Source organism: Lepidochelys kempii, chromosome 5, assembly GCF_965140265.1.
Source record: "Lepidochelys kempii isolate rLepKem1 chromosome 5, rLepKem1.hap2, whole genome shotgun sequence".
NCBI lineage: Eukaryota > Metazoa > Chordata > Testudines > Cheloniidae > Lepidochelys > Lepidochelys kempii.
In genome coordinates, this window is record NC_133260.1 from 32,379,700 (window position 1) to 32,393,853 (window position 14,154).

Genomic DNA, 14,154 nt, shown 5'->3' on the forward strand with positions numbered 1-14,154 from the left:
TGCCCTGTCCCCACACCACTTCAGGAAGTGGCCGGGACCTGGGGGAGGGGAAGGTACCTGGAGGAGCGGCCAGGGCAACAGACCCCTGTGCCCCTCCCCCAGGTCCCGGCCACTTCCTGGAGCGGCGCGGGGGCAGGACAAGCAGGGAGGGAGCCTGCCCTGCCCCCGGTGCATGCCGGGCTGGAGCCGCTCTAGGTAAATGCTGCGGGGGCTGCGGGGAGCTAGCAGGCCAGAGAAAATAACCCCGCGGGCCGCATGCGGCCCACGGGCTGCGTGTTTGAGACCCCTGTTCTACACCTATACAATCCCACTGAAGTCAGTGTTATGCCCACATGGAACTAATTGTAGGATTGGGACATATGTATACATTTAAACAAATAAAACATAGTAGGCTCAATGGAGGCAGTGAAATATTACTGTAGAGAGAACACTTTGTAATGAAATCATGATATTTTTAAGACAGTTTAATTTAGACCTGAGCTGGTTTAGCAGAAGTAAACCTTTGAAATGGGGCATTACATTTTTTTAGCTAAGCACTTCAAAAGCTGTCAAAGTAGCTGTTGCCTCCTGTCTTAGAAACTGTCAGAAATCTATAAATAAACAGATAATACAGAAGTAGAAAAATTCTTATGCTAACTGTTATTGTTATTAACACCCTTGTTTCTTTCTTTTTCTGTTTCTTTCAGCATATCCTATTCAGTACATGTCTCGGAGGATTATCCAGGTACAGTGCAACATTCTTGTGCTTGAAGCAAATATCATTGTTAGAGCAATATTCAGAGGTTCAGATGAAGATATTTGAAACTGCATTAATGTGTTCTAGGAGCTTCTTTTAGCTAATCATTTCCTGTTAGTTAGATTGTTTTCACAGTCATTCCTCCTTTTCAGCCTTGATTTGTCAGCCAGGTCAGGGTGAGAAAACCTGATTCACGAGTTTAGCGAGAAGGGGGTTGTGACGCTTACCATGTCTAAAGCCGTCAATGATGATAATCTAAAAACAACCTAACTCCTGTTTGGTATGAAATATATGGCTCGATCCAGTAAAGGGCTGAACATTCTGGCTCCTGATTCAACAAAGCACTTAAACATGTTTGTGAAGTCAATGGGACTACTCGTGTTCTTAATCTTAAGCGTGTGCTTAGGTGCTTTGTTGCATCAGTGCTGCATCTTTTAGGATCAAGACATAATATGTCTTAAAGGTCAAAACTGCTATAAGTGACAAGAATCTGTATGCTCTTTTTGTAATATTTTTCATTTTAATGTGTATTCCACCTTTTAGAAAACTCATAAACAAATGACTAAGGCCCTAATCTTGCTAATTTATAGGTAAGAGTGGATCCATGTGCCCATGCAGAGCAAGAATAGACTGTGATCACCAAACAGACTGCTAGTATGTTTAATAACCCAGAACAGATTGTTGCCCTAGATGTTTGGGTGTTAATTAGACTGAAAGAGAATCCTCAGCCGGTAAATTTGTAGATATTATAGGAACAGCTCAGGGAATTATGGGTACATCAGTTTCATACATTTCTGTTACCTATGTCACATCACCACTATGGCACTAGTAACAATGTTGAAATCATCACCTAAAACTGAATGAATTGCTTCACAAATCTCTGAGTGATTGGAAACAGCTGAACATTAAGCTTAAGTCCCTGAACCAATATGATGCGGCAACTGTCAGTAGTGGCAGCTATTGAAAAGTTTCATAGTTGTAAGTGAAACTAAAACTATTTTAAACAGTAAGGGTGTCTCCACATTGTTTATACATTGCTAAAGTCATGAAAGTATCACTGATATTTTTAGATGTAGTATTAATGGCACTGAGCATGATGTTTGAAACCATTTCCTCATCATGGTAACATAATATTAGGATAATTATGCTCCAAAAGAGCTGTATATACTGTCAATGAGTATACTAAATTTCCATTAATATGAATTGATACAGTGTATCTGCATGACTCCTGTAGGAGACATTGAGTATTTTGCCAGTAAATAAATGTCCATAATGATACACATTGGCTGACGTAGAAATGTTATTGCCTATTGTTCCATTGATCTTTGTATGTTGTGTTAACTAACACATGCTGTGATGATGCCAAATGAGCACCATGTATTTATGGTTGAAAGACACAGTCCTGCGAGAAGTGGATCACTGGACCAATGCATTGCCTTCAGTGGGACTCTGCGTGGCACAGGAGGTCCATCCTGCTTAGATCTCATTGCAAGATCAGGGCCAAAGGAAGTTAACCTTCCTTTCTCCTACCCTTTACATGTTTTGCATATTTAGGCACTTCAGTGCACAAAGGAGACCCACAGATAGGAAGTAGTTCCTTTATGTCACTTATGGAAGCATACCAGTGGGGCAGCCTGGGAGACTGCTTGGATGGTGTCATTGGACTGTGGATCAGGCCCTTATTATGTGCCCATTATCCTAAGAACTGTTTCTCTTTTATAGATAACACATATGTTTCCAGTTCAGATAATGATGAAGATGTGTTAGTTACAACAGAGTCAATTCCAGTAATTTTCCATAGAATCGCAACAGGTAATATTAAGAGTCACAAATGATTTTTCAAGTTAAAGTTTTGTGGGGGACTGCAGGATACTGCCCATACATAAAAAATGATATGCCAATACGAATTGCTGTGCATCTTGTAGTTTTCGCACAAGCTCATTGTTGGGTATGGTCATACCTTTTGGAATAGAAGCAACTAAAATATTTCTTTTGGGGAGTGTATAGGCAATGTATGTTTTTTACACATTCCATGGCTTGCAATCATGCTAAAGCAATCCTATTTGAATGCAATGGGACACATTTGCTGATCATTAAGGCTGCCCAACACTTCCCTTTGTAAGACCTCATTTTCATTTGCTTATCACTTTGCTAAATTTTAACCATTTGGGATGAACATTTCTATGTCAGGTATCTACCTCAGGCTGAATTTTTTTAAATGTTCAGCATAAATGGTTTAGCCATTTTCGAGAACAAAGCTAGGGAAGAACACATTGTTTTGACCTTGTTAAAAAATTCCAGCACCCTTATCTTTGAAAAGCTCTAGCAACCTCATGCTTTGGAGCAGAGACTTGAAATTTGCCCAGGTAGTGTCAGGGATGTACGTTTTGCCAACCAACCCCATGAAAATCTGCCCACATTTGGCTAAGTTATAAGCTTTTAAAAATCGCAGTTCATATATGCTCAGCTGCTAAATTCCTTAAATATCCTGTCCACATTAAGCATGTTGCAGCACAGGACTGACTCCCTACAGTTGCAGCTCTGAGGTGCTGCAAGCTGTGCTGGGTTTGGGTTTGGACATGTGAAATGAGAGTAGGAAAATTCTCTCTTCTGTGCTCTCAGTGACTCCACTGCAGGACCCAGGCAGTGTGGAGGAGGAAGCTGTCAAATTGGACCGCAGAGGGGACAAGAACTGGAGTGGCAGGAGTAGATTGGGATCCTGGGGGTAGTGGGAGATTGTAACTGGAAGCTGCCAGGAGGAGAGAAGAAAACTGGGAGTGGGAGCTGAGTTGGGATGAGAGGCAGGGGTAGAGGCTGAGACTCAGAGCTGGGGGACAAGCTGGGATTGGCTGGGAAAGGGAACTGCGACTAGCTGGACAAGGAGACTGGGACTGGAAGCCAGGGAAGGAAACAGGGAATGGGGATGGGGGACTGGGAGCAAGTGGGTAGAAAGGAGACTGCACAGGCAACCTTAATTCTGTCATTTCCTAACTTTTGAGTGCTTGATTTTGCAACCTTAATAATGTTATTTTAACATAGTCTTTTGTGTTTAACGTAGAATTATCCTGAAAAATATACTCTTGGTGCAGGAAAGGAAAACTGTTACAAAGTTGCTAGAAAGCAAACATTTTAGGCCTGAAATCTGATCTCACTTAAACTGATGTAAATCAGTGGAGTTACAGAGAAGCAAAACAGCTATGAGATCGTAATCAGACCTTTAAGTTAAATATTTTTCTTTAAAGATATTCGTGTTATACTATTTTAAATCAAGCGTGAAATTTTATATTAAACGTCAAAACAAAACCTTTGTCTTCATAAAGAAAATGAAATGACTTTATTTTGCCAGTTTCTTTTATTCTTATGTAAAATCCGATTAAAATCAATATCTCAATTGTCATCTTGTAACATTCCAGCATAGAAGAAATTTAAAATGGCACCCAATTACGGTGACATGTAGAGTACAGACATGGCACACCCAGCTAGCACAGCTATAAATAGCAGTGTAGACAGTGAGGCATGGCTTGGGCAAGTACAGTAGAGTGACACACCTGAACCTCCAGGGTATATACTCTACATGGCTCTCTAAACTCCCAAGCAGTGCCTCCCAGGGCATCTACCTGGCTATTATAATGTTCTGCTGCCTGCCCTCTGCTGGAGCCTTTCCCTGTTGTCTACACGTTGGCCAGAGCCTTTCACTGTGGCATACAACCACAAACCGCAGTGCCAAGTGTGGACACAGCCTGCCGTTCACTGCAGTGAGTAGCTACATATGCAGGTCCTGTACTCTACACACCTCCATAAGTGTGGACATAGCTTAAGTCTAGTTTACAAGTAAATAAAAGTGATGGGGAAATATCTATTTATGCAGCATTTTGTATTGTAGAATCATGGATTCCTGAGGCATCTTGGCTTCTTGTTTTTATATTGCTAGATTGTAAGCTCTTTGGAGCAGGGACAGTCTTTTTGTTCTGTGTTTGTACAACACCTAGTACAGTGGAGTCCTTGTCCATAACTGAGGCATCTAGATGTTACAGTAATGCAAATACTACTACTACTACTATTATTATTTCAGTTCTGTTTTTTAATTACATAAATAAAATGATTTTAGATTTGTCATGGCTATTAACTATTTTCCTTTTTAATTATTTTTTTTAGAATTAAGAAAAACCAGTGATGTTAACTGTTGCTTATCTATAAAATCAAAATTACAGAGGGAAAATGGAGAGGTATGGTATTGCTTTATTAATGTAGTCCTTATACATATTTTCATTGGAAGGTAGAGTAACAAACTACAAAACGACAGGTTTCAGAGTAGCAGCCGTGTTAGTCTGTATTCGCAAAAAGAAAAGTAGTACTTGTGGCACCTTAGAGACAAACCAATTTATTTGAGCATAAGCTTTCGTGAGCTACAGCTCACTTCGCATCCGATGAAGTGAAATGTAGCTCACGAAAGCTCATGCTCAAATAAATTGGTTAGTCTCTAAGGTGCCACAAGTACTCCTTTTCTTTTTGAAACTACAAAACATAACAATATTTCTTTTGCATTTAATTTGTTAAAATAAACACAAGGATAAAATTCTGGCCCCACCAAAGTCAATGAGACTTTTGCCGTTGACATCAAAGAGGTCAGGATTTTACTCCAGATGTTCACAAACAATCTATAGTTTTGCAAGGAGGTTGTTAAAAGATATGCAAAGTGTTATCAATCTAGGATGACTGAACCTTTCCCATAAAATAGACGCTTTCTGCCTTGGAAGTACAACTGTGTCAGAGAAGCTGGTCACACAGCAATTGTCTCCTAACTTGGTCTTATGCACAGGACCAGATATTTTAAACATTCACTTCCTAGCTTAGTGCTTACTAATGTGAGCATGACAGTCCCATTGAAGTCAATGGACCTGTTCATGACAGAGTTAACAATAGGTGTTTTTGGCGTATCAGGCCCCATGATTTCAGTGTGTAATTTATACTTCGTTTCATAACTAGGTCTGATCAGGGACATAACCTAGTTAAGAAACAGCATTAAGATGAAATCTTTGGTGAAAACTGACACACACGCAGTCTGGCAAACCCTTATTACCAATCATACTGCTTATTACCACATTACTGCCACTGTAATCAAAGAGCTTAAGCACTTTATGGCCCTGATTCAGGAAAGTGCTAAAGTACATGTTTAGTGTTAAATGCTTTCTTAAATAAGGATAAGTTCCTGAACTGTAGTCTACTTTTGGTTGTAATGGTTTGCTGGTTTCATCACGTTTTATACTGAGATAGAGGACAGCCCTGTTGCAGCGAGGTTTCCTGATGTGGTTGTGTTTGCAGCATATAGGGCCTTATTTTATATAAGAAGTTGCAGTGGAAATTTTTGACTATCACAGAATTTTATTCAATGATCTTTAAAGCTTAGAGAACCAAAACAGTCACAAATTGCAAAGTATTGTGGAGTACATTCCTGGTGAAGAAATATTTTTATTTTTAAAAATGTTAGTTGAAGTTAGATTTATTTTCACGATGAAAAGCTTGAGATAGGTTTAATTTTCATGGCAAAGAAATTGAACTTTTTATAAATTTTAAATTGAATTAGGATCCAAGTAAGGCATTTATTTAAGAAACCCTGTTAATGAAAATCTTTAACACCAACCATGTCTGTGAGCCAGACAATCATAGTCTTTACTTCATTGTGTGATTATATCATATATGATGGGTTTATTACTCTTCTAGTATGAGGAGTTCCATTTTTCTTTGTTTGTATAGTTGGTGTATTTATTTTGTTTATATTTGCAGCATGCTTCCCATGGAGCTAAGGTTATTATTAGGCAGAGGAAACTGAATACATCCTTTTGTTTTTCTTCAGTAAAATACCAGCAAAAAATTCTTAAAATTGCTATGAAATTGGCTGAAAATATGATTTTCACTCAGTATACACGTGCACAGCATATAGTATGAATTTACAGGCAGAGGTAAGGAGATAAGATTAGAATATGAGGCCATGGAATTGGTGGCAAAAGTATATCTGACTTTTCTGAATATATAAGATTAAAGGAAAAATTCTGTTCAATTCACACAGTTGATTTCTGGGTCATTATGGAAGTTTTGTGCCTCCTGTGAATGCAAAATGTGCAATAGATAAAGTGTGGGTCAAATAGGAGAATTTAGTCTTTATGATTTTATCAAGTATTCAATTTATGTGAGCTCCTGTTAACAGATGGGCTGTGAATGACAAATGGATTGTGGGAAATCAAGCAATAATGTCCTTAAGCAGTTGAATGACATTAAGCAAGAACTAAAGTGTGACTTTCTAACTTACATTGATAAAATGGTACCTTTTTCTATGAGTCGTCCCTATTGTGAGTGTAAACTAATAAGTTAATTCTTTTAAAGGTATTTGAAGATGAATGTTGTTATGTAAAATCTAAGTGTTATTTATGTTGTTGACAAATTAATATAGACTATTATAGTTGATTTGCCAGAATACAATAGGTTAATGTCCTCTAGGTAGAGACCTACAAAGTTCATGGTCCATTTGGGTCAATTTCATGGTGATGGGATTTTAAAAATTGTAAATGTCATGATTTCAGCTATTTAAATCTGAAATTTCACAGTGTTGTAATTGTACAGCTCCTAACCTAAGTTCCTTCTAAGCTGCATGGCCACGCAGCTGCCTATTAAGCCCCGCACAGGGGCTCAGGACTGTGGCGGGGAGAGGCGCCCTTCCCCGCCTGCCAAAGCACGGACCTACCTTGGTGGGGAGAGGCACCCCTCCCCGCCGGCACAAGCACCAGCACGGATTTGCAGTAGCAGGGAGAGCCGCCCCTCCCCAATGGCCCCAGCATGGACCAGCCCTGGCTGGGGGCGAGGAGCCCCTCCCTCGGCCCGGCCGAGCCCCGCCGAAGCTGGCGTGGCCAGGGAGAGGCGCCTCTCCCCTGGCCCCGAGCTGCTGTGGCGAGAGAGGGCTCGGGGGAGTCATCTCTCTCCCCACTGCAGCCCGGGGGCAGCCTGCACCCCAAACGCATCATCCCCAGCCCCACCCTAGAGCCCGCACCCCAACCCTCTGCCCCAGCCCCCTGAGCCCCCTCCCGCACCCTGAACCCCTCATCCGCAGCCCCACAACAGAGCCTGCACCCCCAGCCAAAGCCCTCATCCCTCCTCACCCAAACCTCTGCCCCAGCCCTGAGTCCCCTCCCACACTCAGAACCCCTTGGCCCCACCATATGAATTTTGTTATGTACACCAATATGAAGGTGATGTGTCATACATCACCTCCATATTGGTGCATATAACAAAATTCATTCACACATGGACGTAAAAAATTAGAGGGAACACTGGTCCTGACCCAAAAAGGAGTTGTGGGGGGGGGTTGCAAGGTTATTGTAGGGGGGGTTGCAGTACTGCTACCCTTACTTCTGCACTGCTGCTGGCGGCGGCGCTGCATTCAGAGCTGGGCAGCTGGCGAGTGGCGGCTGCTGGCCAGGAGCCCAGTTCTGAAGGCAGAGACACAGCCAACATCAGCGCAGACGTAAGGAGGGCATGGTATGATATTGCCACCCTTACTTCTGCACTGCAGATTGCAGAGCTGGGCCCTCAGTCAGTAGCCACCACTCTCTGGCCGCCCAGCTCTGAAGGCAGCAGCGCAGAAGTAAAGAGCAACATGGAATGGTGTTGCCACCCTTACTTCTGTGCTGCTGCTGGCATGGTGGGGCGATGCCTTCAGAGCTGGATGCCCGGGCAACAGCTGCTTCTCTCTGGCTGCCCAGCTCTGAAGGCAGCGTAGAAGTAAGGGTGGCAGTACTGCAACGCCCCTAAAATAACCTTGTGACACCCCCCCCAGAACTGCCTTTTGGGCCAGGACCCCCAATTTGAGAAACACTGGTCTCCCCTATTAAATCTGTATAGGATAGGGTAAAAGCACCCAAAAGACCAAATTCACAGGGGGAGATGAGATTTCATGGTTTGTGATGCATTTTTCATGGCCATGAATTTGGTTGGGCCCTACCTATAGGGGAAGACTTGAATTTTGCCATTCATTGTTTCAGTCAGGCCCACAATCCTCTTGCCTATACATTACTAATGAAAACTCTAACTAAAGTGTGTGAAGTGTTTATTTGTAACATACATAATTACAAAAAGCAGAAAAGCAAATGTAATTCTCCTGTTTCATTTGCTAACATTTATTTATTTATTTAAATAAGGACTCGAGGCACAATAGTGCAGTTGAAGAAGATTCTGAAGGAGATAATGATTCTGAAGAATTTTATTATGGGGGACAGGTAAGGGAGAGCATTTTCCCAATAATTTTAAAGTTGCAAACAATGTCATTTGAAGGCTTCTGAGATTATTTATTTTGTGTTTTATATTGATCTTCAAATTTGTGCAGTTGTAAGGACAAGAAAACTAATTGTAACTTGGATGTTTTTTAAAATGGGATCTATTTTTTAGCTTCCAGGAAATAACTGTTCCCTCTATAAAGCATATATCCTATTGACATCAATGGAGCAAAATGGGGTTGTAAACTCTTATGCGTTGAGGTTGTCATCTGGTAAAAATAATAGCACTGCATTTTAACAGTAAAAGCGGAAGCTACAAAACTCTTGTGATCTATATTACACTAAATTTTATCCTTTCTGAGCTCTGTAGTCTAATTCACCTAGAGAGAAGCTGTTTTAAAAAAAATTATATCTCTGTATATTTCCCTCTTGTTCCCTCAGCAGAATTATTTATTATCATATCCTAGTCCCTACTGGAAATTAAAATGTTCCCTTTGTACTTGTTTCTTTTGAGAGGTCAATGGAGTGTTTAACTAGGGCACTCTCTTTACTCTTGATGTTTCAGAAATCATCAACTAAGGGACCAATAAATGCAAATAGTGTTCATTCATGGGGGTGGTTTTTGTTATATAGGCACTCGGCCACCAGGAATCAGACTGAGAACACCATTCCATAAGCTACCAATTAGCTGTTAAATAGTAACAGGTTTTGGTCAATATTTGCCTGGATTGTGTTTGAACTGGTAACATTACATTCTATTTATGTAGCACCCTGGCTCCATGGAAAGAGAGAGGGGAATAAAATACAGTAATCACCAAAAGCAAAAAAAAATCAACAGCTGTGATTGTCCTGAATGAGTACAAAATATTGGGTAAGCAAAAAGAGGAAGAGAGAAGACGAGAGATCATTAGAAGTGCATTAATGAGAGGAAAAGAAACAGGTTATGAGATGGAGTATAAATTGAGAGAGTGAGGCATGGTCTACACTACTGCAGTAAATAGATATAAGCTACGTTACTTCGGGTACGTGAATAACGTAACTAAAGTTGCCGTGGGTAGATCCATTGACTGTAGTGTCTACACTGTGCTGTGTCGACAGGAGACACTCTCCCGCCAACTTACCTTACACTTCTCGGGGAGGTGGAGTACAGAAATCAATGGGAGAGCACTCTCCCATCAATTTGGCATGTCTTCACCAGACTCACTAAATCAATGCCACCACATCGATTGCAGCAGCACCCATTTAGCTCCATAATGAAGACATGCCCACAGAAAGAGAAAGTGAGTTCTAAAGAGTTTTGTGTAGAAAAGAAAAGCATGAAGAATTAAGGCAATAGAAGAAGTGTGAGATGAATGAAGGGAGCAAATAGGAAGACAAGTAATAGACAAGCCCCATAAGGAAGTGTTATGTTAATTTAGATAGAATAAATGGACCAAAGGTGTTAACATAACCAGTCACTGACTGTCATTAAACAGTGTTAAACAAGGTCTGGCATTTGGCATAGAGAGACCTCAGCCTGCTTAGTACGATGGCAAAGACACCATTAAAAAGCCTTTTAACCTTTTATTAAAGATATAGAGAAGAAGAGAAAACAGTTAAAGCATTTTAAATGTAAAGTACTAAGTAAAGCTTTCATTCTGATGACATTTCTTGTTCCCTTTCCCTTTATCTGGAAAGAGTTTTAAAAGGGAAAAAATAAAAACCTTGTTTGATTGTCTCTTAGATGGTATCAGAGAAGGTAATGCCTTCCTTTTGGATAAAAGAGAAGAAGTTAGTTGAGATGAGCTGGAGTGGCTGTTGCTGCTGCTCTTGTTAAAATCCTGTCCTATTTCATCCAAAGTGGTGTTATGGATTCTGCTGGAGTTGGTAGAGGTGGCAATGTTATCTGTGTCCCTCTCTTTGGCCATCAGGACTAAGACAAAGAAGATCTTTGGTAGGGGTGATGGAGATGGTAGGGGTGGCAGCCAATGGTGACACTCATGCCAGTAGCTTCCATCTGTTCTTCTGTATTCTTCTCCTTAAGGCGTTATCTTTAAGAACCCAAAAAAGACAGTGATTAGTGGAATAGCACATCCCCTCATTATTTGGTCTATTGAGTATGCCTAATATCTGATACACCAATTTTGGTTCAATAATTTCTGGTTCTACATCTTTTTTTCAACACAGTCATTGAATTATACAAACATGGCCCTTTTTTGTTTGGACTAATTTAATGTCTGCCTGATCCTTTCTTTCTAGATACTCAAACTGTTTAGAAAGTGATAAATGCCAATTTAACCACATGAGAAATACAACTGGAGAAGAAATTGCTAGTCAAAGATAATCTTGCCATTTTTAACTGGTGACAACTGAAACAATGAGAGACTTGATTGTGAGAAAAAGGGAAAGTAGGAAAGAGGAAAGGGTTTGGGAGTGGTGGTAAAGAAAAGACATAGGCTATGTCTACTCTACAGTCTATGTTGGCATAACTTATGTCTCTCAGGGGTGTGAATAAGCCACCCCTGAGCGATATAAGTTACACCAACATAAGCGCTTGTGTGCACAGAGCTTTTCCCATCAACATAGCTTCTTCTGTTCTGGAGGTGGTTTTATTATGCCTAAAGGAGAGCTCTCTCCTGCTGGCATGAAGCCTCTTCACTAGATCATCAGTACAGCTGCGCCACTGCAGCTCTGTACTACGTGTAGACATGCCCATAGTGTCTCAGTCCATAGTGGAAAGGTTTGCATCACCTGTATAAAATTTCTGCAAAAGATAAATTGAGTAAACAGTTTAACAGTAGCTAAATGACTTAGGCACCTAAGTCCTATTAATTTTCAGTGGGAATGAGGGCTTGTCTACATTAAGAATTCGATCATGCCAAGGTGGGGTGTGAATCTACCCTGTGTTAGCTTGCTGCAGACTAATTGTCTGTGTGAACACTGCTGATGCACAGTTTGTTAATGTGCTTTGATGCACTCCTCTTTGAAATGGGATTTAGGAGTTATCTTCCTAAATCATTTGAACTCTTTTTAAGAGTTCTTACCTATTGTTGTTATGTTGGGACAAAAAAAATCTGTATCATGTCTGAGATTAAATGTGGAGACAAGCCTTTCAGATATGGCAAACTTATCAGACCTTTTACTTTTGGGACCTTTAACTCTTATACTTGCTCTCTGTGAGAGTCTTTATGAGTTCTTCCTTTGAATCTCTACCCTTTGTACATTTGCAGAAGATAACAGCAGATCAGCTCTTGTTGGAACAATAACACCATTGATTTTAGAGTAACAGCCATGTTAGTCTATATTCGCAAAAAGAAAAGGAGTACTTGTGGCACCTTAGAGACTAACCAATTTATTTGAGCATAAGCTTTCGTGAGCTACAGGGAGCTTCAGGGAGCTGTAGCTCATGAAAGCTTATGCTCAAATAAATTGGTTAGTCTCTAAGGTGCCACAAGTACTCCTTTTTTTTTTTTAGCATTGCTTTTGGTTCTTATTCATGCTGCTCTTACGGTGTAAACTTGCAAATGCAGTTGTAAAAAACCTCTGCCTTTAATCAAAGTTGCCACTCACTTCTGCACGTTCATAAATGTGGCTAGGGTTGTATCACAGGGATGGGCAATACCTTATATGATCCTAATATGGTGTTCCTCCTTGCCAATAGGGGAACACAGAATTGCTGCCCTTTCCAGCCCTTAGCCATCCATTGCCAGAAATTGTTTGGGGAAGCATTATATTGGGGAGCCAGGCAACCCACATATTGTTCTGGACAGATTTTTGTGATGCTTGATATAATAGGGAGAAAAAAGATGGCAAGTCAAGTATGTTGTGATTCACAGGATGATCACCCTTCTCTGTTCATAAGGCAGGACTCCATAATCATCAGTACATGCTATAAAAATTCCACGACCCACCTTTGCCTCAACTCTTTTTCTGTGTATCAAAGCCAGGGCCTACATCGGCAAGCAGGGAAATTGCCTGGGGCCCCACGCCACAGGGGACCCTGCAAAGTTAAGTTGCTCAGGCTTCAGCTTCAGCCCAAGGTAGCAGGGCTTGGGACCCTGAGCTTCAGACCCATGCGTTGGTACTTTGGCTTTCTACCCTTGGGCCTAGCAAGTCTAATGCTGGCCATCCTTGGTGGACCCTCTGAAACCTGCTTGTGGCCCCCTAGGGGGCGCTGGACCACTGGTTGAGAACTCTGGAGTATATATATGTGGTGTCGGAATTTTTATTTTTTAAAAAAGATAGTTTTTCCCTCATCTAACATGAAAAAATAAAGGATGAGCTTATGATTATGTCAGCAACTTGAGAGAGTGATGGGTCCTAGTTTTTTTTACTTCTTGATGGGGGATGTGTAGGGATGGCAGTCCTGCCACCCTCACCTTACTCACCCTCTCCCTGACAACTGATTCTGTCTGATTTAGCAAAATGCCAGTACCCCAGCAACAGCATCCTTTTTCCCTTCCCTATATTAGACCTAGCTTCTGCATCATAGAGGATAAGAACAAGACTCTTTCCAGAGCTACGCCTTCCAGCTTTGACCAGAATAAGTCAGTGATACACTAGCTCAGATCCCTCCCTTTTCTAAATGTTCTTAGTACGTCTGGTAACCCTGTGCTGCTGCTACATTGGTGGGTTTCAGATGGGCTTCAGATTCTTTGATTAATTCCAAATGTGGTCAAATTATCATTGGCTAATTTTCACTTATAAAGGGGGATCAGATGAGTACTGTTTAATTCAGTTGAAATACACATCTCTAAATGCCAGACTTGATACAGACCACTGAATCTCAGATTTAGAATCCTACTACATATGATGTACAAATCAAGGGCCCAGTGCTGCCATCAGTTAAGCCTGTGTAACAAGCGTTGTCAGTGGGAAGTCTACATGGATATTTAAGGGCAGAATTGGACTCTAGTGCTTCATTCTTTGCCTTTCTCTGTGAGACAAAGCCAAATTCTGCTCTCATTTCATTTTGTACTAGTCCAAATCTGGGGAAATTGACTTCTGTAGAGTTACTCCAGATTTAAACTAGAGTAACAGGATACAATGTGACCACACCATCTATAGGCATTCACTATAACTGTAAAAATATTTATGGATTACAGTATTTTTTCCTAAAGGACAATACCTGGTACCTTTAAAATGATATATTGTAGATCCTTATAGAGTATAGAC

The 14,154-nt window shown here is 40.9% G+C and overlaps 1 protein-coding gene across 2 annotated transcripts in view; it reads left to right on the forward strand.

Moving 5' to 3' along the window:
• Positions 1 to 14,154, forward strand: part of PARP8 (poly(ADP-ribose) polymerase family member 8) — a 166,712-nt gene that overhangs the window by 70,559 nt on the left and 81,999 nt on the right. For both annotated transcript variants that reach the window (XM_073343909.1, XM_073343910.1), the window contains exons 3-6: positions 687 to 724; positions 2,459 to 2,548; positions 4,892 to 4,962; positions 8,926 to 9,003. In XM_073343909.1, the coding sequence (XP_073200010.1) occupies positions 687 to 724; positions 2,459 to 2,548; positions 4,892 to 4,962; positions 8,926 to 9,003 (277 nt within the window). The remainder of the gene's footprint in view (positions 1 to 686; positions 725 to 2,458; positions 2,549 to 4,891; positions 4,963 to 8,925; positions 9,004 to 14,154) is intronic.